This window comes from Leptonychotes weddellii, chromosome 10 (assembly GCF_054177405.1).
Source record: "Leptonychotes weddellii isolate Sample4059 chromosome 10, ASM5417740v2, whole genome shotgun sequence".
In the NCBI taxonomy this organism is placed as follows: Eukaryota; Metazoa; Chordata; class Mammalia; order Carnivora; family Phocidae; genus Leptonychotes; species Leptonychotes weddellii.
Genome location: NC_138378.1, coordinates 8,299,848 through 8,326,850, shown reverse-complemented (window position 1 = coordinate 8,326,850; position 27,003 = coordinate 8,299,848). Strand labels below are relative to the sequence as shown.

The 27,003-nt window shown below is 43.5% G+C and overlaps 1 protein-coding gene across 4 annotated transcripts in view; it reads left to right on the top strand.

The window, feature by feature from the left end:
* Window positions 1–392: 392 nt before the first annotated feature.
* The window catches only part of TSHZ2 (teashirt zinc finger homeobox 2), a 437,572-nt gene continuing 410,961 nt past the window's right edge, over window positions 393–27,003 (top strand). For all 4 annotated transcript variants that reach the window (XM_081832563.1, XM_081832561.1, XM_081832562.1 and 1 more), the window contains exon 1: window positions 393–1,014. In XM_081832563.1, the coding sequence (XP_081688689.1) occupies window positions 975–1,014 (40 nt within the window). In that variant the 5' untranslated portion in view covers window positions 393–974. The remainder of the gene's footprint in view (window positions 1,015–27,003) is intronic.

The window sequence follows — 27,003 nt, the reverse complement described above, 5'->3', positions numbered from 1 at the left end:
TTTGTTCAGCGGGATCGATGTTTGCTGGCATCGCCTCGCCCTGTCTTGTGTGTGTGAGTGTGTGAGTGTGCGTGTGTGTGTGTGTGTGCGCGCATATGTGGGGGGTGTGAGTGTGTGTGAGAGGAAGAGCGAGTGCGTGCGTGTGTGTGAGTGTGTGTCTGTGTGTGTGTCTGTGTGTGTGTGTGTGTGAGTGTGAGTGTGTGTGAGTGAGTGAATTCCAGATTTTCTGTCTTTCCCAAACCCGCTCCTGTCCTCTCGCATATCACTCACAGACGGGGATCTGACAGCAGCCACAAACCTACAGTGAGTGATCTCTCTCCCCCAGCGCGAATCCGCCATAGAGACCGGCGAGGAGGAGGAGGAGGAGGAGGAGGAGGAAGAGGAGCAGGAGGAGGTGGAGGAGGAGGTGGAGGAGGAGGAGGAGGAGGAGGAGGAGGGAAAGAGGAGAAGGAAGAAGAAGAAAAAGAAGAAGAAACCACTACCTTCCCAGGATTGCCTTTTTTTTTTCCTTATCTTTACGCGCGCGTGTGCGTGTGGCGTGTGTGCGCCCCTCGTCCCTTCCATCCGAACGCGGTCTTGGATGTTTAATAAAGAAATCAAGTGTCTCAACAGTCACCAAAAAAAAAAAAAAAAAAAAAAAAACCAAAAAACCAAAAATTTCCAAAAAGCAAAAACAAAAAGAGAGAGAGAGAGAGAGGAAAAAAAATCCAAAACAAACAAACAAACAAGGCAGAACCAACCTCTACTTCAAACCAGCCGGCACAAGCCACCCGTGTCCGCCACCCAGAGAGGGGGGTCTCTGGCCCGTGGTGGAGGAGTTGCAGGGGGGATCGCCAGGGGGACAGAGGCCGAGTGACGCCCTAGGAGCCACCGGGCAGGAGGCGGAGGAGACCCAGAGAGGCGAGAGAGCAGCGGGCCCCCGCGCGCGGCTCGGGGCTGGGGCGCCAGAAGTGGGACTGGAGCGAAGTAGAGCGATGCCAAGGAGGAAACAGCAGGCACCCAAGCGGGCGGCAGGTAAGAGAACCGGCTCCGCTTCGGGGCTGCCCGGCGCGCCGAGCTCCTCGCCCGCCCTCCTAGCCCCCGGGTGCCCCAGGACGCCACCCCCCGAGCCGCGGGGGGAGTTCGCTCTGGGCGCCCCTCTCTGCCCCACGAATAACCCCATCCTCTCTCTCTCTCTCTCTCTCTCTCTCTCGCCTTCTTCCATCTCCCAAATCCTCCCCTTTGCAGGCTCCGGTTGGGTGGGGGGGAAGCTATCCCACCAAGCCTTCCCTCCTTAAACTTTTTTTCCTCCACCCTCTACCCCACCCCTAACTTTCTCCCAGTCTGTTTCTTGCCTCTCCGGCCAAAGTTGGGTTGAGGATTTGGGGTGCGGGGTAGGGAGACCGTCCTTCCGCCCCTGCATCCCTCCGCGTGGTCAGTGCCAGTGGCTTCTGGCCTCAAGGGACAGCGACTCCTCTCGCTGGGGTTTGGGGCGCTGAAGTGTGAGGCATGCCCAAGCCCTGGGCTGCAGGCTGGCTTTGGGGCAAGCAATGAGAGTTTAACTTTGACCGCCAAGGTGGAAAAAACCACCCCAGGAAAGGAATGAACCTTTGAATATGCTTTCTAAATATGCTTAGAAATCTACTCAACGCTCTTTCTCTCTTAAAAAGGGGGGAGAAAGACCCAGGAGAACATTGAAACAGCTCTGGATTTTCTTTGCCCAGAGAGAGTTGCAAACTTTGTAAATTGATTTGTATGGTATCCCATCTGAATCTTTCCTTACCAGCCCCCCTCTCTCCCTGCAAAAAAGGAGGAACAGGTTAATGGATCAGTACAATAGACCTTCTAAAGGATTTTTTTTTTCTTTTGGGTTGCTTAATTGCTTTTTTAATAGTATGCTGGGGTTTTGTTTCTCGGAAGTGTAATATGAAAGTTCATTTTTCTCCTGCCAGACCCACCCACTGAAAAATCAGCTTTCCACTTGATTGCTAGTTTTGATTTGACATTTGATTGATCACCTGTCATCTCGCTGCCTTTGATCTATTCATTCTTGATATATATCAATAAATCACTCACCATGGTAACTCAGAGTGCCGGTGACGCAAGCCTTGCCCTCTAGATTCAGAGCCAGACATGCACAATTATTATCTTGTTTGGCTTTTAATGTGGGCGTTTTTATTTCTTTGTGTCCTTTAGTTGAATCAGGGCTTTAGCGAAAAGCTGAAGTCTTTCCCCCTGTCTCTGTCTTTACCCTCATGCTTTAGGCGGCATCCATTAAGGCTGGTGTTCTGCAGACCCAACAACACATTTCCTTCTGTTGTATGAGCGAAACATTAGAGAGAAGTTCAGTGGAACACTTTTGTAAACTTTGTAAAGCCACCCTTAGAACAAATCCAAAGTTAGTTACAAATCTGGGCAAAGTGGGTGTTTGTGTCTGAACATGCTGGACCACCAAGCTCATCCTCCATCATGGCCTGATTCCAGCCTGAATGGCAGTCCATGTGCTTTGAAATATCCACAATTATCTTCCCTTCAGAGCTCAGAATTGCTTCCATAACCATGCGTAGATTGGTTCAAATGCGGAAATATCATTTATAAAGCTTTGATTCATGTATTTTCCAACTGTTTCCCTAAGAGCAAAATAATTAAAATATTTTCAGTGCTGTGTATATTTAGAACTTGCCTAGTCAGTGAGGTGTACTTTTCTCAACTCTGGCTACCTCTTTTGAAAACAGTTTCTCCCTCCTGCCCCTGCCCCTGTCCCTGTCTACATTTAACTCACTTATTGAAAAAAAAACAAAAAACAACTTAGATTGCTTTGCAATCTGACAGCGTTGGGGTGTGCACTGGCCTTCTAGACCCAGGAAAAGTAAGCGTGCTCCTTCTAGTTCTGGCAACCCAAGTTTTCGTGTAGCTAGATTATTAGAGATAACGTCCTTATTGTCCCAAAAGAGAACCCTGGGCAACAGTCCAGCAAGAAGTAATACTGCCCTGAAAATTACTCTTTTTCCCCCCCCTTGTTGTTCCGGTAAAGGCCATCAACAACTAGGCAGTAATTTAAATTACCAGAATGACTGGACATGTCTCCTTTGGTAAGCTCATTATAAAAAGTGCATTGCTCAGAATTGCACTACTTTGATTATAATTATCCTCTGATCAATGAGGATCCAGGTGTACATAACATAATGCTGTATCACATTATTTAAATTAGATCATTTTCATTAAGCTCATATCTATTGGAACTGGCTTGTCTATTTACTGTAGTTAGTGTGTGTGTGTGTTGTGCGTGTATGTTAGAAAGTTGAGACTGCAGTTTCAGTTTTCTGGCCTATTGTATGCCTAATGTCTTTATATGTTTGTTTTCATGGCTTTATTATTTTCACTGAAAAAAGGGGAAAGCCTGGTGGAGCTGAAAGGGAGTGATTCATATTGTATACAACGAGGCCCCTCGTACAGTATTTATTTGATCACATATTAGTAAAACAGATATTTTTTCATGCAAGTTTTCTTTCCTCTAAAGTCACCGATGCCGTCCTCTGTGTTAGCTGAGGTGGTGATTCACAAGTAAAGTTAGCCACTTTGGGAGTCTTGAGCCAGTTGACAACCAGGGAAAAGAACAAGGTGGGTTCTAGGATGGTGGCCATACTAACTTTTATCACTGCCTGAAATTAAACACAATGCACAACTGTAAGTAATTACTCCCATGGACCGATGTTGAAAGCTTGATTTCTAGCTTGATTAATGAATAATGTAAGATAGAAAAAGCCTGTGAGTGAATCAGAGCTGAGACTCTTTCCCAAGAACTGTTCGAGGCAATTTGATTCCTTTGCATTATTAGTTTTAAGTTCCATGTTTCAAGGAATCAGTTACAGAACTTTCTAATAAAGCAGGTATGCAGATAGAATGAACAAGATGATATTATAAGTGATGGGAAATCTCAGTCTTTATATGTTACGTTCTGCCACCTCCCCCCCCCCCCCTTTAGGGGAAGGGATGTGAGGTAGGCAGTTCTCTTTAAGGAAACAGCTAAGTCAGAACATTTCCCTCTGAAATGTCATTCTTCCTGGCTTTCTACAGCTATGCTATTCCATCATACTATTACTTTGGGCAAGACAAAAAGTTCAGAAAACAGCCTATAGTACCCCAGGGATTTGTGTATGTGTGAGTGTGTGTGCTCACTTCCTTGGATGTATATTTCACTCGCTACTAAAATGCATCCACTTTTACCTGAGAATATTGCAGAATTTTCTATCAGCATCTTTTCCCCCTATCCATTTTAGGGCAGGTAGAGAAGATGGCAGAAAGGTAAAATAAAACAGAGCAGTGTTTTGATTTGTTTGTATTTTGCAGGATGCATAGTAGTTAAAAATTTAAAATTGCAGACTTACACTGCAAACCCTTCTATTTTCTACAATCTGTCACAGCCTCTGTACACAGACATGTGTAATACATATATTTTATTTTACCACCCTGAACTATTGTTTTTATATAATGCCAGCCAAGTGTAATAGAATGCAAAATCTTCGGGCTTGTGAATATCGAATGTATACATAAGTTATAGGATTCTGCTTCTGCCAGCCCAAAGAGATTAAATGTTTCCTTCTTGTTGACTCTCATAAACTATCTGATAATCCAGATCTGAGGAAAGTCTTGCAGGGAAGAACAGCTCCCTCAATTTATTTTGTTTATTTAATATGGAGATGAATAATGCAGATTTTGTTTTCATGAATGTCCTTGTGTGGCAGTAAACATTAGACTATTAGCAATCATTACTTAAAAGTTGCAATTTGCACCTTAATGGCATAGTTTATTTACATGGGAAACATATTCAGCAGGGACAGTTCTGAATCCTGCAATGGAGCAGAGTTGACCCCAGCGATCTCCTTTTCAGCCCCTCATGAGAGCGGTGCCTGGGTGAGCCAGGGAGGTCTCAACAATCTCTACCAGCAGGGTGGGGAGGGGCAGGCAGCGCAGGGTGAAGTTTACCTTTAATTTACTGGCAAATGGGATGGGATTCCAGGGAATAGGAATTGGGGTGGAGTCTGGGACCCTGGCACTCTCACTTTGTTGAAATATACTTCAGAAAGACAAGTTCACATCTTGAAGATTTAAATACCGTGTGCTATAGACCCCATTCACTTACCCAAACGGTATGGTTTTAACAGATGAATGGAAAAAATAAACACACACACCCCCAGAGGGGTTCAGCAGCATGAACTGTTTTGGCTCTTCTTGTTATTTAAGGCAAATCCCTGAAAAAGGAAGGACAGGTCCCACGAAATTACATCCTGCACAGAGCCTTTTGGATGGAAATTGATTACTTAAGTGGTCCCTTCCCTACTCCCCTCCTGATTTCCTTCTCCCACCTCTCACCTCACCCTTAAAGACCCAGATTGAATGGGACATCTCAAAAGCCCATTTGTTTTAGGCATTTATTGATTTCATTTTTAATCTGCCATATCAGGACACAATACATTAGCCCTAATCAGCAGATTGCAAGTGACAGGGAGTTCTAGTGGAAAGTAGGTGAGGGAGAGAGGGCTCTGAGAAACTTCTGCGTGATGAAAATCTTCTCAAGGCTTGGGGGTTGGAGATTGGAGGCTACTTTTAAGGAGGTCGTAGAAACATTCCTCAGAACTACTGTGCATTTATTTTTCTACCACCTTACCTTGATTTGTCTCCCATTCACCTCAATTCTACCGTTTGGGAAAACTTCACACCCAACAAATACCTCCTAGGCATCTTTAACTGATTTGTCCCTGGAAGCATCTTGCCTTTTGTCACATTCTCCAACGGAGGCTTATGCTTTCGTTTCATCCCAGGTGGCTTCTCATGCATTTGACGGAATTTCTCCAACTGGATAATACCTGGGTTGATCTATTTATCTTCCCAGTGGCTTGGGGATTGTACTCTCAGTTGGGCAGGTTTTAAAGGGGCACTGAGCCTGGCATTATGTAAGGCTGTGTGAAGCGATATCCTTCTGCTCATCCCTGCAGCTCAGCTTCAGAAAATCAGGCAGGAAGGAAACCTGTTCTTGTTTGTGCTGGGTCTGTAATTAGCTGACACGAGTTAAATGACCAGAGTAGATCCCTTCCATCACTGTATGCGTACCATCAATTTTATTTAGGTATGTCATGGTCTGGGAAGACTCAGCCACTATTTCAAAGGCGTGCTTGCATCCACCCAAGTTCCCTTTAAAAAGCACAGAATTGCCTAACAAATTCTCTATTAAGACCAGGCATACACAGAGTATCATTTTCGTTTGATGCAAAGTCAGTTGGAAATACATTAACAGAGAGTGTCTTGCATCGCTTCCCTGAAGCAGTGCTTTTTCATTACATATTTAATTACAGTCAAATTGAGCGACTTTTCTAAAAAAATTACAGTGGTATTAAAAGAAGCTTGGCACACAAAGAATTTTATTGCTTTGCAAGTTGAGAATGCTGTTATATTTTTATTTACTTGGGAGAAATTTATTTTCATTTTCTAATGTGACAAATACAGAGTATATTTTCCTGTCGTCTGTACCAGGGAGATCTCAGCCTCCTGCCTCCTTAGAGCCTGTTCATCCCGGAAGAGGTTTTTATAACCCTCTTTGAGTAATTTGTAACAATTTATATATATATATATTTTTATCATTTTAAGTTTTATAAATTTCATTTAAAGTTAGAAATTCTCCTGTTCCTTAGGGTGACCTTTGGTGAGCAGCTCTTTGATTATAAATGAGCTTAGTCATTCGAACCACATAAGAAATAAACTCGTTCAGAGGGTTTGCTTGATTGCCTGGATATTGCAGTAAGAAAAAAAAACACACACACACACACCCCATATATTTATCGGCTTCTATCACATAACCCGATTTTCACTGGATTTACCATCTCTTTCATTTTTTTCTGTACTACTGACCTTTCAGTCACTTGTTTTAAGAACTTGTTTTAAGTTCAGGGCTGGGGATGACATTGAGAGGGAGTGTCAAGAGATGCTGGTCTTCAAGAAATAATAAAAATTAGATACTTTAGAGCCCAAATGTCCACTTCAGGACTCTGTCCACAAACTCACAGGAAAGTGTCTCTGTAAACACATGATTTGGCATCGAACTTGGACGCTGGCCTGGAGGGTCCACAGCAGTGTGGCTGTGTTCCTGCTGAGAAAGGTGTAGGACTTAGGTCCCCTCTGAGGACATTGCCTACATCCACAGACACACAGAAACGGCCTCTGAGAGCAAGTGGGAATTGCTAATATATTTGTTTCCAAAGCAAATTCCATGGGTGAAGTGATAAAATAATTGGGAGAGATTTGAAAGTCATTAAAATAGTTATGAAGAATTTTCAGAATTTTCGGCTGTTGCCTCTCTGAATCTTTTGCATTTCCTCTGCGGAAAAAGATGTCTTCTGGGCATCCTCCAATACTTTGTGATGCCAAAGCAATGCCTAAAACTGTTGAAAATTTTAGAAATTACAATGCAGGAGGCACGGCCAGATAATCCTATTATTAATATATCAGCATTATTTTGCTTAACAACAGGGAAATAAATACACAATGCAAAAGTTTTAGAGATAATGCATTTAGAGAAATCACACAGGAAAAAAAAAAAAAAACAAAACCTGGATCATATTTGAAAGTTTTTGTCTTGAATTTTTCTCTCGAAGTAAGAGTGCTCTTTCCATCTGTGTTATTTAAAACAAAAACAAAAACACAACAGTTTCAGTATCATCATACCTAGTACCCAACCTGAAACAGGGTCTAATAAAGTTCTCTCCAGATGTACAAAGATATAGGGCATTATATTACACGTCCCTTTAAAAAAAAAAAGAGCTTTAGAAAACCAAAAGTGGGCATGCAAACTAAAAGCAGATCTCAACAGGCTCTCTATTATAGCTCACTCAGGGTTCAGGATCCAAAACTTTGTTCGGCAGGGTAAGAAGAAGATAGCACTGCATTTTAACTACACATCTCCCTTGGCACATGAGAGGCAGTGGAACAGGGAAGATTTTTAAGGAGCTTTTTAGCTCTTTTGCATCTGTCTCCAAAGACTAATTTAATTGAAAAGCTGTAGTGTCCATTTATGCTAAAGGAAAAACCTCATGTTTCCATAAAGCGGCTAGCCGCTAAGGTGGGTTAAAAAAAAAAAAAGGCAGCGTTCTGCAGTTTCTGTTAGTACAAAAATTAAGATCACTGGTCTTAATTAGTTGAGTGCTTTCAGAACTGAACGAATACTCCGAAATCACCCCTGCGCTTTCTTCTTAAAGCTACATCTAAGTCATTTCTATGGAAATTACACAGTTTACATACTAAGGTGGGCAGAGTATGGTTATTGTTTTTAATGAAAATAGTTACAAAGGGCAGAAGGAGATAAAAACAGTTGTCAGCGGCCATTCTGTTTGTAATGAATTTGGAAGAAACTTCCCTCACGCTTTCCTGCATCAGGAAAAATCCATGAAACCTGGTGACGTGGACGATAGAAAAAGGAAGCAGAAGGTCAAGGTGTTCTATAGGGAGAAAGGACTTGTGTAAGCCAGAGCAATGGCATATAAATATTTCTATATAAACTGCAAGGGGCTTACTTTAAATCACTTGAATTTATCAGATTCTTAGAATTTTCCAGTAATTTAGAAGCCTCTCTCTCTCACACCCCAGGGGAGATAGGAATAGCTTCTGGGTCAAGATGATGCTGTAGAAAAGAGGTAAATCTACTCTAGGCGTTTGGTACCATTTGGTACAGAAGAAATGCCAAAATGAAAAGCTATAAGCATGTTTTATATCAGAGTTGCCTTCGGCTAGTTTCCTTTATTAGAAAGTTGAGTACATAGCTTTGTGCTTCTCTTTGTTTTCCCTCCAGAGATTAGGTTTGAGATTGTGGATGGAGCCCTAGAACAGGAGCAAGTGACTTGGGTTCTGCTTACAGTTTTGCCCACACTTGTTATGCGGTCCTGGGCAAGCTCCAGAGAGAAACCTTACTTCAGGGATAATAATATGAGCTCAGGAGTCAGAATGACCCAAGTTCAAGTCCCTAGGTCTACTTCTTTTCTTTGCCTTGTAGACTTGGACGAGCCACTCAAATCTCTGCCCCCCACCCCCCAACTTTCCAACCTATAAGATGGGGGTCGTCATAGTTCTTCTTAAGGCCCGGGTTTTTGAAAGGATTATACAAGCCTTGGGCTGAGAAAGTACCCTGAAACTCTTAGGGGTCAAACCTGACAGTGGTAGTGTGTCTTTACCCTGAATGGCCAGACCATGAAAGGGGGTCAGGGTTTGAAAGAAATCAGACGTGGGTGCATTTTGGCTTTTAAAACTGGAAATACAGTCATTAAAGAGTGTTTTAGCCTCTTCTGAGGCTGACTCATACTGGGCTGGTTGGAGCCCTGCACCAGCTCAAAAAGAAAAGTTTCTTTCCCCAAAGATAGTCATTATAACACTAGCAGCAACAACTAGAACACCAACAGTAATAACCATATCTGCCACTAGGTAAGTGTATATTATATACCAGGCGCTTTTCCAAGTGCTTCATATACTCCCGTTATTTAAACAGAAATTATTTTCTTGAGTTCCTACTTTGCGCCAGGGTCTGTTCTGGCCACCTGCATCCCCAGGAGGGATTAATAGGAAGAATATGATCCCTGGGGATCTTACCCTCCAGGAGGGGGAAGCTAGAGAACATGCAAGTAAATTAACAAAGAAAAAAAAAGATAATTTTCATGATGACAGTAGATTTATAAAAGCAAAAGTTGGGGAGTGGGAGTTTGGCATGGCAGGTGTGGATGGTCAGGGGACACTTGTCCTGGAGGGGACATCTGAGCCAAGTTTTATCCTTACAACATTCTTATGCATCAGATGCTAGTGTAATCCCTATTTTACTGATGGGGCTCTGAGAAACCTGCAGAGCAACTCATTCAAGGTCATGCAGTGGCCACACTGGGTTTTAAACTCTTTGCTTCCAAAGCCCAGACCCTTAATCTATTGTGATATTTTATCTAGAATAGCTATAGTGATTTGCCAAGGAGGGACCCAGCTCCTATTATTCTTTCTCTGCATCCGTTGTGATGTCTAAGCCTGCAGGGAGGTTATTGAGAACGCTGACAGAGGATGCTGCTTTTAGTGACATCACCAAATCGAATCTCGGGTCCTCTCTTGTATATGAAGTCGGTTTTTTCTTGAGTGTTCCTTCGTGTGTATGTATGTGCGTTTACGCATTCATTCAATCGATGTTCACCTACTACCTACCAGGCATTGAGCTAGGTGCTGGGATAGTGCAGTAGGAAAAGCCCCTGCCCTCACACAGCTCATATTCTTGTGAGTAAGAGCGGAGAGCAAATCAACAAATAAATATAAAATACTAAATAGTTCTAACTGTATTTCATAAAAATCAGTTGGGGTTAATGGAGTAAAGAAGGATGGGAAAGTTCCCTTTTTATATAGAGAGTGGTCAGGACTGGTATTCCTCAGGTGCTAACACTTGATCAGACCTAAACCAAAAGTGAGGAGCTAACCAAGCACAGATCTGGGAGAAACATTCCAAGGAGTAAGCATGTAAGGCCAGAACTGACTTGTATGTTTGAGGAATACGTGGGAGCCCACTGTGGGCAGAGCAGGTTAAGATGGGGGGAGGTAGGCAGGGGCAGATCTTGTGTGACCTTCTCGATAGGGTTCTCAGTGTGATGGGATGGAGAGTTTCCAAAAGGGAAGTGATGTGATCCATTTGGGTTATCAATAGAACATTTCACAGTCACTATTTCAAAGGCGGTAGTGGATTTGGGTCTATTTGCCCACCTGGCCCTTCAGTGATGGTGAATAGGATGCTCAGAACGATGGAGGTGGCATGTGGAGATAAAAACACCAGCCCGGCCATTATGGAGGGATCGCCTGGTGCTGGGTGAACCACATAGGTGAGGCTGTTGAAAAGCAAATGTGCAGAGCCAAGGAAATCTGGAATCCAGTTGCAGTTCTTCCCTACTTAACTGACCAGCGGGTTTCCAGGGGAGTTCCTTCACCTCACTGCACCTCCGTGTCCTCATCTGTCAAATGGGCACGCGATATAGCTCACCTCCCATGGTCGTCGGGACGAGTAGGTGATGGGATGTAGAGAAAACACCTGGCACAGTCCCTGGCACGCAAGGAGGATCTTTTTAAATAAACGCATGTTTTTATCCTTCTTCCTGTTGTCATTTTTTTTTCTGTAGGGATTCCAGGAAAAATCTAGGCACTTGAATTAGTCCTTGGTACCTATTAGGCACTAAATAAGTATTTCCTGATGAATGCATAAATGAGGCTGTAAATAAATGAATAAATACTTTAATTAGCGTGTTACTTTGTATACTAATTAATTACTTTTGAGCAGAAGGATCTCTTTTGCACATCTAAAATTTTTTGGCAGACCTCCGTACTGCTCACGATCCTAACTGCCTTTGAATATTTATCAATTTAAAAAATATTAATGACAAAAAGACAGTGATTTCGGGAATAAACTTGCATTATGTTCATCACGACATCACCTGCCTTCATGTGAAGAGCAGTGATTTCACCTTTTCTGCAGTAAATATTATTTAGCCATCTTATAGATAATGCTTGCTGATAATACGGGTTAGTAGACTTCCTCGTTAAGCCAAGACCCCCAGAGGGAGCGTCCCTGATGTTGGTGAAGGGGCTGCGGAATCCCTATTTCTGACCCCTGAGCTTGACCTCTCCCTCCGCTCTCCAGGTGCCCGCAGCCTCCAGATGCTCCCAGCCTCCCAGGGTTTGGCAAGGCACCCTCCCCCACCGCAGACCTGCGCTCATCCCCTCGGGCCCAAGGCGGCAAAGCTTAGGGGTTGTTAAGCTAATAGGAGAAGGCTACAGGCTGTTTCCTGGTAACGCCTTCTCCACTTTGTAATTGTCACCTTCAGATAAGTGTCCGGGAGAGGGTCCCCGAAGGGAGGCTGGCTGGTGCCTGTTAAGGTCTATCTCAGGACAAAGAGATTGGGGATCGCAGCGAGCATTTGGGAATTTTTGCTGCCTGCCTTGGGTTTTTTATTTAACCAGTGTTACTGAAGGTCTGCTGTGCACCGGGGACTGTGGAAGGTGCTGGACCTGGAGCTTTGAGTCAAGGTGACAAAAGGCCTGCCTTCTTGAAGCTTCCATCTCGTGTGGCAGACAGGTCACAGACAAGTGAGCAGAGGTGCCTGTATCACATCATGCCAGCACGTTCTACGTGCCAGGGAGAGACTGAAAAAGAAGGCAGGGGACGAGGCACGAGGGGAGGGTGCGCCCGTCTTGGATGAGATGGCCAGGAAAGGCCTCTCTGGAAGTGACACTGCAACTGGGTTCTGAGTGAAGTGGCAGGCAGAGAAGTGTGGCCGTGCATCACGGCGGGTCGGGGGAGGCAACTGCAGGCATGGCTGACAGTGCCAGCCTGGAGCAAGCAGGGGTTGGCCGGCAGCAAGGACGCCAGGGGGCGTGGTGAGGGGTCCTGACCTAAGGACAGGCAGCCGCCAAGCCTCCAGGACCGAGGAACTAGGGAGCAACTGTGTGCTGACTCAAGAGCCCTGGAGGGCCAGGGAACAGGGGGATGACCTGACTTAGGTTTTTACAGCATCCTTCTGGGTGCCATGTGATATATCAGGGACCAAGGCTGCATGCAGGTTGACCATGTAGGAGGCTCCTGCATCGGTCTGGTCAAAAGCTGGTGATGACTTGGACCAGACTGTTGGTGGGGGAGGTGGGAGAATCAGTCCAAAGTCGGACGACAAGATGTGCCAAGAATGGCAGGTGGCTGTGGCAGAGACTGAGAGGTGTGTCTGAAATACCGGCCTGTGTTTATCCTCTTAATTCCAATTCTCTCATTCCTGCTTTTATTTCTCTCCTCTAGTTATACACAGGGTTCTTACTGAAAGTTGTCAGTATATCATTCTCTGAGCCAGAGGGGAAACAAGGAAAGTGTTTGAAGGTGCATTTATTCTAGAACTGACTGTAGAGGGGAAGAGGCCACCCTTTAGAGCACATTTCATGGAGTCCTGGATTCGCCCTCACCCATCTCCGCATACCCACCAGACAGACCCAGTGTCAGGAAAAGGCGGTGACCCTGGAGTCAGACTGGGGGTCGATTTCTCTCCAATGGGTCACTTCCTCACTGCATGACCTTAGGCACTTTGACCTCCCAGACTTCCAATTTCCTCATTAGCAAAATAGACCTAATAGAAGGACTCATCTCATTGGGTTTTTAGAAAGATTCATTGGGATAAATCAGATGACGTGCTTAGCACAATGCGTAGTACAAGGTAAGTGGTCAATACATTGTAGTCATGACAGGAACAAGTTAATAAACCTCTCCATGCCTTGATTTCCTTTTGGTAAAGTAGAGATGATAAAGAGTCCCTCTTGGGTTGTTGGGAGGAGCATGGTATGAATACCTACCAAACACCAAGCACAGTGCTTCATACACAGTAAGTGTTCAATACATGTTAAATTTTAGAATTGGGACCATGACTCTGAGCTCATGACCATGAAGGGATCTTATGTCTTATTTGCTTTCTGTCTACAAAGCCTGGCACAGAGTTGGTGCTCAATAAATGTGATTTGATAGAATGAATGATGGTGCCATGGTTATTAGGAGTCAGAATGAGGAAACCTAAGGAGACAAAGGTACATCTCTTCAAGGAGGGGCCAAGACCACTGACTCGTATCATCAGCTCCTCCAGTGGACACTCCTGATGGCCATCTCCTCTGCCCAGGCCTGTGAGAGCTTTATGCAGTGTTTTAATGAGGAAAACAAGCCCACCCGTGAATGTTTTTTAAGCCAAAGTTGCCCCATTATGGACGGCCATACCCATGGTGGTGGAGAGTTAAGTAGCACCGAGTCATGCACAAAGTGCCAGCAATGCCCCTTTTCCAACACCCTTTCCACCCCTCTGATTTAATCAGGAAGAAAGTCTGATTTGGTGTTAGCCTGCCTTAAACACCTGTCTCGTGCTTGTTTCTCAGAAAGAGTAGACCTCAAATTCAGAGACTTTTTCAAGTAACAGTATCCAGTGAAAGAAAAAATAACCCTTGGATTTTCATTCTCTGATAATTTGTGGCAAATGATGCTGGTTTTTCACTGATGGCGGTGACGTAATTTTCATTTTAAGATGCAATTATGTAGGTAAATAGAAGAGGGAACCGTTGTAAGGGAATATATGAAGAAAGCAATTGGGGGGGCAAAAAAGCAGTTGGGGGGAGGATATTGCACAAACCACGAGGATGGGGCAGAATGACTAACTGGGAGGACCCCGTGGGCGCCCAGGACCTGGGCAGGGCAAGGGATTCACGGAGCAGCTGTGAGTAAGGGCTGCCAAGACACACTTGGGTCAAACAAACACCCGGAAAACAGAGGCTTTCATGAAAACTTCAAAAAACTTTGAAAACCCGAAGGAACTTCCCTTCCCAGGATATCAGAGAGAAACTCGAGAGTCTTTACTGGCCGAGGAAATTTTGCCGGCATGGAGAGATTGGGAATAATGCTCTGGTTTGGCATTTGGAATAGAGCTGCAACCTTGCCAGATGCCCAGGCCAGTGCCTAATGGTTCTGATTCCCTAGGATGGGGTTGGGGCCTGTGAATCTGCATTTGAAGCACCCACTATGGCTTTGAATTACAGGTTATGGGGGGAAAAATCTCAGTTCTCTCCTCCTTCTTTCATCTCCTCCCCATTCTCCTCCTTCTTCTCCCTATTTCTCTCTCTCTCCCAATTCCAAATGCCAAAACAGGTTTAAACATTTAAAAAATTATTTGAGGGGATCCATATCCACTTTGGGCTTTTAGTCAACAGAAAAAAATACAAGTACTCTCTCCTTTCCCTATCCCTCTCTCATGGCAATTGCCTCTTTTTAGAAACGGTGGGGACCATTTTCCCTAATGCATTTCAACAGGGAAATGCATCCATTTATGCATTTGTCTACCTCGTCAGAGCACCAAACACCAGAACCCAGAGCATCCCTCAGTTAAGGAGAAAGATAAGCAACCTGGCAAATATCTCACAGGGGCTCTGACTGCTTGGGAGTTTGCTGGCACCCTGGAGATGAGAATCAAGAGACAAGAAAGAAATAAAAGGAATGTCCCGGAGCTTTATTTTTTATTTCTTATGCACTCTTCAATTCTGGAAACGCTAGGGGTTGGGAGGGCAGAAAACCTGGCTTTATTCTTTGACACCTCCCTCACCTTCTTGTTCTCCGTTTCATATTTTCTCCTACTTTCTTCAGTGGCTCTTTTTCCTCCAGTCCCTCTTTTTTTCTTCCCTAACTCCTCCCAGTAATGAGATTTCCAAGGCCTTTCTGTCTAGCAGCTGTGCTTCCCTGGGTGAAGGGGATCAAAGTGATGATGGTAACGATGAGGAAGATGACGCTAGTCACAACTGTCACTTGTCATAATGGCTACCGTTTTTTGACCCGCATGACATTAAACCCGCAAGTCGACACTTACTAGTTAACATTCACAGAGCATTTACTTCATACAGGTCTCTCCCCACAACATCCTGAAAGCCGGATATGATTATTATTGGCCCACTGAAGAGATAAGGGAATTAAGTTTGGGAAATGTCAAATATCTTGAAGATCACACAGGCTTTCAAATAAGATATTGAAACCAGGCTCTGCCTATCAGAGTCATAGGATTCAGCCACTGTGTTTTGTTGCTTCTCACAGTATTTAATGCTTAATGGCAGAGAGTCACATAAATAAACGTCTACAGTCTAGTATAGATACGTGCAGACTAAGGGGTGCGAACTGAAATTTAGTGTTTCCTCCAGGTTGAACTAAGTCATTCGTGGCAAAGAAAAAAATAAAGAGGACCATCCTGCTTATCAAAATCCAAAACACCATCTTTAAAAGTTGAGCCTAGGAAGATTTAAAAAAAAAAATTCATAGGATTTTTGAATCCTCTTGAGCTTTCCGCAATAGCATTTTCCTAAGTCCATTCCTGTTTTATTAAACAGAAGTAGGAAAAAAAAAAAAAACACGAAAACCATGAACACAGTCCATCTGGGGTGTCTCGGTAAGTAATGGTGCTCACCCACTTCCTACAGGATCTTTGTGGATGTGTCCCAAAGTCAGACACTGCTCATCTGTTCCCTATAAATCTCTTGTAGGCTCCATGACTCTTCCTGGCCATCAAAAATATGGAACACATGCAATAATACTGCCCTGTTATTTGTTTTAGCAAATGAAAAGCTACCCTCACAGATTTCCCTTTTAGCGCTCCTCACAGTATTTATGGTCAAGGTCTCCAAAGGTGTTTCTAACTTGTAAGTATTTAATTATAGGTGACATTTAAATGATTATTCTGAATAATATGAGAAAAAGATGATTGTGAAATTCAAGGAGTTGTATCTCAGAGGGAAAATGTTGCTTACAACAGAAATCATGATAGGATCTTTCTTGGGGGGGAAAAAAACCCTAACAGTTGTTTTTAGTTGTTGTTAGTTGAAGGTTTTGTGGGTTTGTTTGTTTGTTTTTTAATTTTTGAATGTGGGTGGCATTTTGAAACAAAACTTTGTAATGATACAGTTTGGCAAACTGCCGGCTATCTGATTTGAGGTTATTTTATTGAGTAATGGACTGAAATTATCATCTTATTTCATTGTCTTTAACATAAATATTTCCTTTATTAATATTAGATGGGGATAGTAATCATATGGAATAGAAGAAAAGCTGTCAATAATAAGATGAACTTATTTCACTTCATCAGGGAATTTCAGATATAAAGGAATTAAACTTTACAGATAAAGCTATATCATCTTTGAACACCAATCTTAAAATCTCTGTGCCTCAGTCCTGTAAATAGGAATGAATGAGAACAATTACTTCCAAGCACCACTACGAGGATTTAAAAAGTAGATACTTATTAAATACTTGGAACAGTGTTCCATGCATAAGTGTTCAGCAAATATTATTATTTCCCCCCCTTACTCTCTCCCCAGAGACAGGTACTATTCAGACTTTGGTGGGTATATCCTCCATTATTTATAATTTTACCTGCATATATATGTAACTAGGGGCATTATTATCTTTCTGTATATATTTAATATTTTTATGTAAATATTTTTACAGTTTTGCACATTGATTTTTTAACTCTGTGTAGGCTCTATCCAAGTAAGCAGCTGGAGAAAAAAAAAGGGAGAGAGAGATGATAGAGTAAAAAAATACAGTGAATTCCTTTTCATATGCTTTATAATATTCCACCATAAGAATGATTATTTTTACTCATTTATCAACTCCTCTGTTAATAGACATTTAGCATATTTTAAAGTTTTCATTATTACATACAATCCTGTACTGCATATTCTTGGGAATTTTTACAATTGTCACATAAATAATTTACGTCGAGAAAAGCAGTTGCGAGAATTTTACTGTATTTAGCAAGAAAATCAGTAGTGAACATTACGGAAACAGCTAATATTTCTTACTTTGAAATATTCTTGGTGTCTTTACTGAAATATACACTTCTCTTACCAAAAAATGTAACTGGCTCATTTGCACCTAGTAGGCATTTGTGAAATGTCTGCTTGAAGTAAGTAAACTGAGTAACTAAGATATGTCAATAATCCCAATAATGAGTGAGACTCAGCCATCTACATGGCTCGAATCCCAAGTACATCAAGAGAGCGGTCATTAGCCACCTTGGGGTGGAGTGGGGAACAGAGAGAAGCAAAAAGGAAAGCGTGACTAGCATCAAAGAAATTGCATGTGTCCTGAGAGTCTGTAATGGATGGAGCTCCAGAGCCGGCCAACCATTGCCCCGCGGATCCTGGAACCCCGGGGGGGAGGGGGGTGTTAAACATGAGGGGGTTGGGTGAGGAAAGGAAGGGCCCTTGGATTTTGTTTAGCAGTGTTACAGGATGAACCATAACAATAGTCATTCTGCAGTTTGGCATGTTAGGCAGTTAAATTGACCTTTAATGCAGTTTAGCAAACATGTATCGAGGCTCGATGCTCAGTCCTGGGGGTAGAAATATTAATAAAATAGGACCTTGCGATTCGGAGGGTCCATGTAGTACCAGATGCTTTTCACAACCAAGATTAGCATCATCCTTAGAATGTGTGTACGTGTGTGTTGTGGATCTGTTTTACTGTGGGGACGAATTGTGACTGTGTATCTTTTGTGTGCATTGTGGATGTATGTTTCACATATGGCTGTATGGCGTGAGCATTAGGGTGTGTGTCCAGGGGGAGGCGAGAGTATAGACAGCCCTCGTTATGCATGAGTTTTGTGTTAGCACTGCACATTGTCAATGCATACGCTCACACCGAGGCTAACCTACTAACGGAATCGCCACCAAGCTCTTCAGGATTTTCCCCTGGGAACATGAAGCTGGCATCACTGTATTTCCCCAAGGGTATCTCTGTGGCGCTCCCCTGGGGGGAGAAGGAAAGCGAACCATAGTTACACCTATATTCCCTGCACAGGAAAATTAGCACTAGATGAGAAAGGTATCAGTAACTGATGATACAGGAAGGTCAGCTCTACACTCTGTTGCCATTTCCGTTTCCTTGTCTATATTTTATCACGTCAGAGATTGATCCTTCAAATCATGGGGGCCCTTTCATTTTCTGTACCTGGAACACAGTAGGTGTTCCTGTTGAATACATGGATGAATGAATCAATGAGTGAATGAAGAGTTATCCAAGGTTCCTGGAGCTTTTGCAAAATTTAGATACCCGGATGATTTATGCCCACAGGGCTGAAGCTAGTAGGTTCTTAGTAAATGTTGAATGAAGAAATGAATGCACACACATTGCACATGTGAACATTTGCTTATCTCTGAAGCAGGCTCGAAATCATAAGAAAACAGTTCCCTGACGGGGTTTTTATTCTTCCTCTGTCGGTCCCACGGGAGCACCTTGTCTGCTGTCCCTTTGGTTTAATTATTGTTCTTTGAGATCAGCACGACAGCCCTTCTGTTGTCAAATTGCAGCCACAAATGGAGAAATAAAGAACGAGGCGGGGGGGGACCCTCTCTAGTCCAGGTACGGGAACCTCCCCAAAGATACCGTTCTTTCAGAGAGGCGAGGGGAAGGTGGAAAAGTTGGGGATAGGAGTTTTAAAACTTGCCAAACACATAAACCAACAGCACTGTGTGGCTGGTTCCATAAATGTTTAATAAGTTTTATCATCTTGTGACGAAGGTTAAACAAATGTGAGTCCTTTGAGGAATTATTTACTGGAAGCAAAGTTATGGCATCAACATCTGTGTTTCCAATCACTTAGATGAGGAATAATCAAATAAATCACGAGGAAGCTCCACAAAGTAACTTCTGTGTTATTATCTCTGGAGAAGAAGAATGTAAGTAACTCTTTTGGGTGCCCTCTGTTTTCGAATTTGGACTTTTCTTTAGTTGAAAGACTTCTCTCTTCTCTTTTTTTTATTCATTTCATGATCTTCAAAGACTATGTCTTCACTCTTTTTGCAGAAAGTTACCATAAAAACATCCACAATAGAAGTACTTAAAAATTTCTCTCAGGGAATCTGGCTATTTCAGCCAACATTCTCATTTGGGAATGGGCTAACAGTTCCAATATATAACATCCATATAATTTAACCTCATAAATTTGTTTTTTTCAACAGTGATGTAATGGGGGCACTGACCTGGAGTTTGTAAATGTTCCCTGCTCACTGCATTCCCCTGGGCAACATAACATTCTAGACAGTGTTTTATGTGCCCTGATTAAAATATAACATATTCTTGCATTTTCTGTGGACTGACTTGTTAGTACTCTAAGCAGAATATTTAAGGAACATGGAGATGTTTTCAACTGTGTAACAATGCACGGTGTGAGGTGGGTTTGTTTGTTTTTTTTTAAACAATGATCTTATTTTCATTTTAGACCACAGTCCCCTGGGCACCCACTCCACAAGAAAAGTTTTGTGCTCTGGCTTAACTTTTGAGTCTGCCACTGCCCTCTAATAAATAAACAGGATTACTTGTTTGTAACTCCAGTTTGAATTCTGGAGCACGTACTTTGAACGGCTCTCCTGCAAGGGAAGGATTTGGACAAGTTAGTGGTGAGTCCTCCAAGATAGAACAGTAGCAATGGAAACTTACAACATTTTTTATGAAAAGAAAAAAAAATGTTTAATTGAAATAGGGGAAAGGTTTCCTATAGTCCTTGCATCATGAAAACAGCTGTGACAAATAAACCACTCAGCAAAAACTGTTTGTGGATTGAGATGTTTTAATTTGCTATGGGAGGAACACAGAGTAAAAATAAAGGGTAGTTCTTGCTTCCAGAGGAGCAAAGGAGAATTTGTGGGGTGAGGGCTTGAGCATGAAACTTTGCTGGGCAGATATGGATGCTGCCTGGAGATCTTCCAGGCTCGTTCCGGGAATAACATGAAAGAGACATGGAAATGACACAAGGGAAGGAGGGGTGGTTGGATGACATGGATTCGGGGAAGAGAAGTTCATGAAAGGAGTGTATGTATTTGAGAGTCATTTTTTAATTTTTTAAAGATTTTTATTTATTTGAGAGAGAGAGCATGAGCAGGGGGAAGAGGCAGATGGAGAGGGAGAAGCAGGCTTCCCACTGAGCAAGGAGCTTGATGCGGAACTCGATCCCAGGACCGCAGGGATCATGACCTGAGGTAAAGACAGATGTTTAACGGACTGAACCACCCAGGTGCCTAGAGAATCATTCTTTTATTAATTTAGCAGATACTTATTAATGTCTGTTGTTTTCCAGACCCTGCGCTGTGTGCCAGGGCTACAAGCATAAATAAGGCACAGCCTCTGTCTTCACAGGTTAATGATAAAGTGCCTAGAGCAAAGCTAGGGAGTGTTAGATGGATGGATGGATGGATGGTTGGGTGGGTGGATGGATGGTTGGATGGATGGATAGATGGTTGGATGGATGGATGGATGGTTGGATGGATGGATGGATGGATGGTTGGATGGATGGATGGATGGTTGGATGGATGGATGAATGGATGGACGGATGGATCGATGAAGATGATTTATGACTCACTAGGAACTCAAGCTCGTTTCCATTTGTATGTTTGCTTGTTTCTGGGTCTAATTGTTGATCCGTCAAGATGATATCCCAGCCAGCCCCTGAAGCTTCCATCAGGGATAGCTCCCTGATCTCTTCCAGTGAACCATTTCTGAACCCAAGTCCCTTCTTGCCTGTATACCCTAGCCCCTGCTCAGCTCTTAGGGCAATAACTTGCTGTAAAGGTTTTTTGGATATGCCCTTGGTTGGACACACTGGGTCTTTTTCACTGTTCACCATGACCTTTCTCCTGTTTTGTTCCCTGAAAAATAATAATCAGACTTGTTAACATTTGCTGAGAGTCTACTCCATGCCAGGCACTGCCCCAGATGCTTTACATGTACCTGACTTCATTTAGCTTTCCTCTCAACCGAGGAGGTAGACACACTGCTCAAATCCCCATTTTCCAGGTATGCAAACCAGGGCACAGACCTGTTAAGTAATATGCTCACATAGCACATATTTAGTCCAACCACAATTTCAACCCAGGTGTGTTGGACTCCAAGGGCACACTCGACACATAACCTGGGCACCACTAGAAGCTGAGATTTTGATGAATCATGTAGCCTGTGATAAATTATACCTGCATGATTCAACTGAGCTTCAGCCTTGGCACCTGTAGATACAGAGACCCAAGTGTTGGGATTAGGACAGGTCTGTCTCTGAGACTCTTCCTTCCTTCTCACACACGGTAGTCACATTGGTCACCTGGCAGTATCTGACTTAGCGTTTCTGGCAGAAGAAAACACTCCTTTGGGGGACCCCCAGAAAATGCCCTGGGGTTTACATTGGCCCACATGGGTTTGCGGGACCCTCCCCAAAGTCAGTAGCTTTATACTATATGTTCTCAAGGGTCACAACCAATGGCCTTGAACTCAGACACACTAAGATTCAAATCGAGGCCGTTATTTACTTTCTGTTCAACCTTAAGTAAGTTATTAGCCTTATAAGCACTAGGTTCTCAGTTTTAAAAATAATTATCCTTATACCACTTGGGGTTACCAAGTGGATTATATAGGTTGTGTATATAGTGTGCTTAATGCAAACACAGCACATAGTAAGTGCTCAATAATTGTTAGTTAATGTGATGGTTATGGAGGTGATCGCCAACAACAGTTTGGGGACTACCAGAATAATGTCTTTGGAGATGTTTATGTTTCCAGGCACGTCGTGTAATAAACAGGCCTACATAAAACGGATGTGGAGGTAAAATAGGACTCTCAGAATGGCCAGCAGGATTGCAAGGACCACACTGGAAGTCTCGCTCACCACAGCTTCTTTTTGGTTAAGACCAAAAGTTCTTGGCAACTTTCCTTCCATTTCCTTTCAGGTTTTGATTTATTTATTAATTAGGCAAAATGGGAATTGATGAGCCTGAAATGATAAAGATGTTCATGATTTAAAAAAAAAAAATGTTTTTGCATGTCAGGAATGAAGGATGTGGGGAGGTTGAACAGGAGAAAAACGACTGTGTTGAAGTCAGCCAGAGTGGTGTCGCTTGCTTTCCTGGGGTAAGAGAAGTGGTAAAATATGGGCATTCAGTGGTTGAGAAAGTGAGAGTTTGTCTGCTTTCTTTTACTGTATCTGGGACTTGTTCAGAGACTAGCTGGTTGGATGGTAACTTGCTTTCTTGAGGAAAAATTGACATAGCGACACATATTGTGTATGTGAGGTTTAGAGAAGCCTTTTCTCCTGTGGTTTATTCTCCTGCATTGTGGGGTTTCTAGGCTGCTGACATATGCGAAGGACTTGCCGTGTTTACGTGTGTGTGTGTGTGTGTGTGTGTGTGTGTGTGCACAATGCTCTACCAGCTGCCTACATTCGCTCGTGGCTGAATTCTATGTGTAACCGAAGCTGTGGGTCCTGACTGCTGTTGATTTAGTCCAAGGCATATAAAATGTCCTGTAGAAACCATTCCTGCTTAGTAGCCCCTCACTTACTGTGTTATACAAGCTCCTGGCAAAGGTAATTATACTTAATAGGAGCCACCTTTGATTTAAAGCTGCAGAGGTGAGTAATTAAACTGAGCAGCAAGGGGGGGTGGGCGGTGCAACCTTTGTCCGCGGACGGACTTTTGTTCGGAGCAGCTGGGATGGCTTACAAGAGCAGCGTTTCTTGGGCCCGTATTTGTCACCCAGATTGTCTTACAAAGACAATCAGCAGACCTGGGAGAGAGCACAGAAGCTACCTTCCTCCCGGATGGCACCCGCCTCCCCAGCTTCGTCCGCCCACCCTGGCTCATGGGCTCGTCTCCCTGTAGGGGTTCAGCGTTGGCGTGTTCGCTGGCTTCTTACTGATCACTTCCGCTGACGGGATCAATCTTGCCCCCTGGACCGGCAGTCTTGAGATAGCTGATCCCGTGGCCTCTGGAGGGAGAAGTCTGGGTCTGCCCAGACACTGATAGCACCAGCAATGCATCCCTCTAATGTCTGAACGTGAGATGATTTAGTGTCTGCAAGATTTCGTTTCAATCCTGTGTGTGGTTATTATTGCATTTTAAGAGATTATCTGTATATGTGTGTGTGTACATGTGTGTATACAGATATATGTATACATATATATTTTTTTAAAGATTTTATTTATTTATTTAGCGGAGAAACAGAGAGGGAACACAAGCAGGCGGAGTGGGGGAGGGAGAGGCAGGCTTCCCGCGGAGCAGGGAGCCCGATGTGGGGCTCGATCCCGGGACGCTGGGACCATGACCTCAGCCGAAGGCAGATGCTTAACTGACTGAGCCACCCAGGGGCCCCTGTATACATATATTTTTTATAGCAAGCCCATCTTGGTTAGAAAAAAAAAAATCCATGTGAGCTGTCACGGCCCCAAATTTCTGAATTGCAACCCCCAAGCGAGGGAGCTTCTGCCGGGCAGAGACAGCCTGTTCTGTGGTGAGGCCACCTAGGATCGGGACCCCTTTGCCACACAGGTGTCGGCAAAGTTCCAAGTCCAACCAAATTGTAGAGGCTTCGGAAGGATTCCCAGGCTCCATGACAGCTGCAGGATGGTTTCATAGAGTCCAGAGGGATATTAGGAAAATCCCCTCCCCTCCCTCCACCCCTCCTCTTTGGACCAAGTCATGGCCTAAAACTTTCATACTCACAGTGTGGTCTGTGGGCCGGCGGCCTAGGCATCTCCTGGGAGCTTGCTGGAAATGTAAATTCTTGGGCCCTGCCCCAGGCCCGCTGACTCAGAATTAGTGTTTTAATAAGATGCCCAGGAGATTCATGAGCATGTAATGATTAAGCAGAATTCACCTAGAGCCCCCTGCATGGCTGCCTCCTGCCTCCCTTTCTGGCCTGATATCCTTGCATCCTCCACTCCTGTGCTCTGGCTTCATCCTGTCCTCGTTGCCCCCCAGCTGCCCCCTTCTCTCAGCTAGCTAACACCTCACATTGTTCAGCTCTTGGCTGGAGTATCACTTGCTCAGGGTAACTTTGACCCCTTAGATTATATCAAGCCCACCCCCTCTCCTCTATATTGGCCTGAAAAGTACCATGTATCTCTGCTTTCTTCTTTTCAGCATTGAAATTTTACAATTCTTGGCTTATTTGATTCTCATCCATCTCTCTGTGCCCCCTCACCCCCACTTCCAGCCCCCAGACAGTAAGTTCCACGAAGGCAGAGGCCTGGCTTTATCATTCCCATGTCCTGAGGCCCCAGCACTGTATCCAGTACATGTTAGAAGCTCAAAAAGTATTTGTCCAATAAACAGATGCATATTCTCAGGCTATATAAAGAGGACTATGAGAGGTAGGTGACTTGCTACTTGGTGTCTCTCTTTAGGAGTTGTCAGAAAATTCTAGAACTGTCTTTGGTTGATTCACTTCCAGGTGATGAAGGAACAGAGCTGGTGCTTATTAAATATCATCCACATATTGAGCATTATCCTACTTAATACAACATTTTACAAATGTTATGAATGAATAAATGAATGAACTGTGGCTTAAAGCAATGATTTCAGATTAAACAGCAAGGAAGTGGCAAGACAAGAAAACAGTCTCTACCTTTCACTCCCGCACCCATCAGCACCAAGGAGGCTGATGACATGCTCTGGGCTGGCCATCAGCTGGGCTCACTAAGAGGTGCAGAGTTCCCTGTTCTCCCTGTTAGAATAAACCTTTATTGAACACACCCACTGTGTGCTAAGCACTGTTCTAGATGAGGAATGACAGTGAATAAAATGTATTGGGTCCCTGCTCTCATGGGGCAGAGCCAGCATACATTAAGATGCACAGTGGCGGAAAGGTCTAAGAAGAAAAATCAAGCACGGGGGCGCCTGGGTGGCTCAGTCGGTTAAGCGTCTGCCTTCAGCTCAGGTCATGATCCTGGGGCCCTGGGATCGAGCCCCATGTCCAGCTCCCTGCTCAGCGGAGAGCCTGCTTCTCCCTCTCCCTCTGCCTGCCACTCAGACTACTTGTGCTCTCTCTCTCTCTTTGTCAAATAAACAAATAAAATCTTGAAAAAGAAAAGAAAAATCAAGCATGGCCAAAGGGTAGAGATGAGGAAGAGGGACTCTTGTATTGTAGGCCTTTGCCTCCTTCACTGCTATAGCCCCAGCAAGTAGCTCGTGGTCAGGCACATAATAGGTGCTCAATTAACATCCGTTGTCAACTGACTGACAGATGGAATTAGGAATTTCCAAAGGGGGCTAACCATAAAAAGGCAGAGAAAAATGGGCCGATTTGGGGATTGGAATTTCTGACCCTGTTGTCTAGAGGCTAGGTGCTGTTGAAGCCCCAGGTTTGTGGTTAGAATCATCAGAATCACGTCTAGAACTTTCAAAAAAAAAAAAAAACACAAGTGCTCAGCTTATTTCTTGGCTGAATTTTAGCATCACGATTTCCAGAAGCAGGACTCAGCATATGTTTTTAAAAATAACTTCACGGTTGAGTCTGATCTGCATAGAAGGTTGAGAAACAGTGCTCTAACCAGTTAGAATAATAACACCACCTGTCATTTGTTGAGTACCTACTGTGTGTCGGGTAATGTACTCAGTGACACACCAACCTCACTGAGACAGAAGACAATGATGGTGACAGGGACAAAACCATAGTTGATGTTTATTGAGTGACTGCTTTGGGCCAGGCGGTGTGTTAAGCACTGAATGTAGTTCAACATTTTTCATTTTCACGACCATCCTAGGAGATGGGTCCTTTATTGTCTCACTCGCTGTTATGGGAATTTCGGAGAAGTGTCAAATAAATATCAGATATGCGATTTTGAGCAGGGTTGATCAATTATGACCCATGAGCCAAATTCAGCTCACCACCTGTGTTTGTAGGATTTGTGAGCTAGGATGACTTTTACATTTTTAAATGTTTGGTGGGGGTGGGGGTGGGGATGGGGAAACTTGTTTTCTCTCCTGTTATCTAAGTATCTACATGATCCTTGCTTTTGTCTCCTGGCCTTCAAAACCTAAAATATGTACTATTTGGCTCCTTACGGCAAAGTTTGCGGGCTCCTACTCTAGAAGTTTATTTTTCAACCTGTTATATGCACATAGGACAGTTGGGTGCAAGATAAATTTTGGTGGTAGAATCATGACTATTTTTAATAGTTACGGTTTTAATTTTCTGTGTATTATACAGGGAAAGCATAACTGGTCATTAAAATATGATTTCATGAGTATTACTGCTGAATCCAATGTAAGGGAAAAAAATGAATCCATTTGAAATCAATTCTGAAAAAAAAATTAAGTAAATAATAAGATACTATGAGATAAAACAAAAATCAAGGAGATGATTTTTAAAAAAAGGATAAACACTGGCTTCAGGGCCAGGAAGTGAGGTGAGTAGGAAAAAAAAGGGGAGGTAATAATGGGAGTAATTGAACTTGGATAAGAAAAAATAGGAGGCCAGCAATGACTGTAGCTCTTTCCATGTTTAATATTCTGTGAGTTTGAGTTTCTTAGAACCCTTGTTTTTCATGACTTTTTGATCTCTCGAGGTCTCTTCCAGGCTCTGCTTCTATGAAGTTTCCTCAGGAGATACAGACACAGGCTGGGGGTTGTCCAGGTTTCGTTATAGCTCAGGGC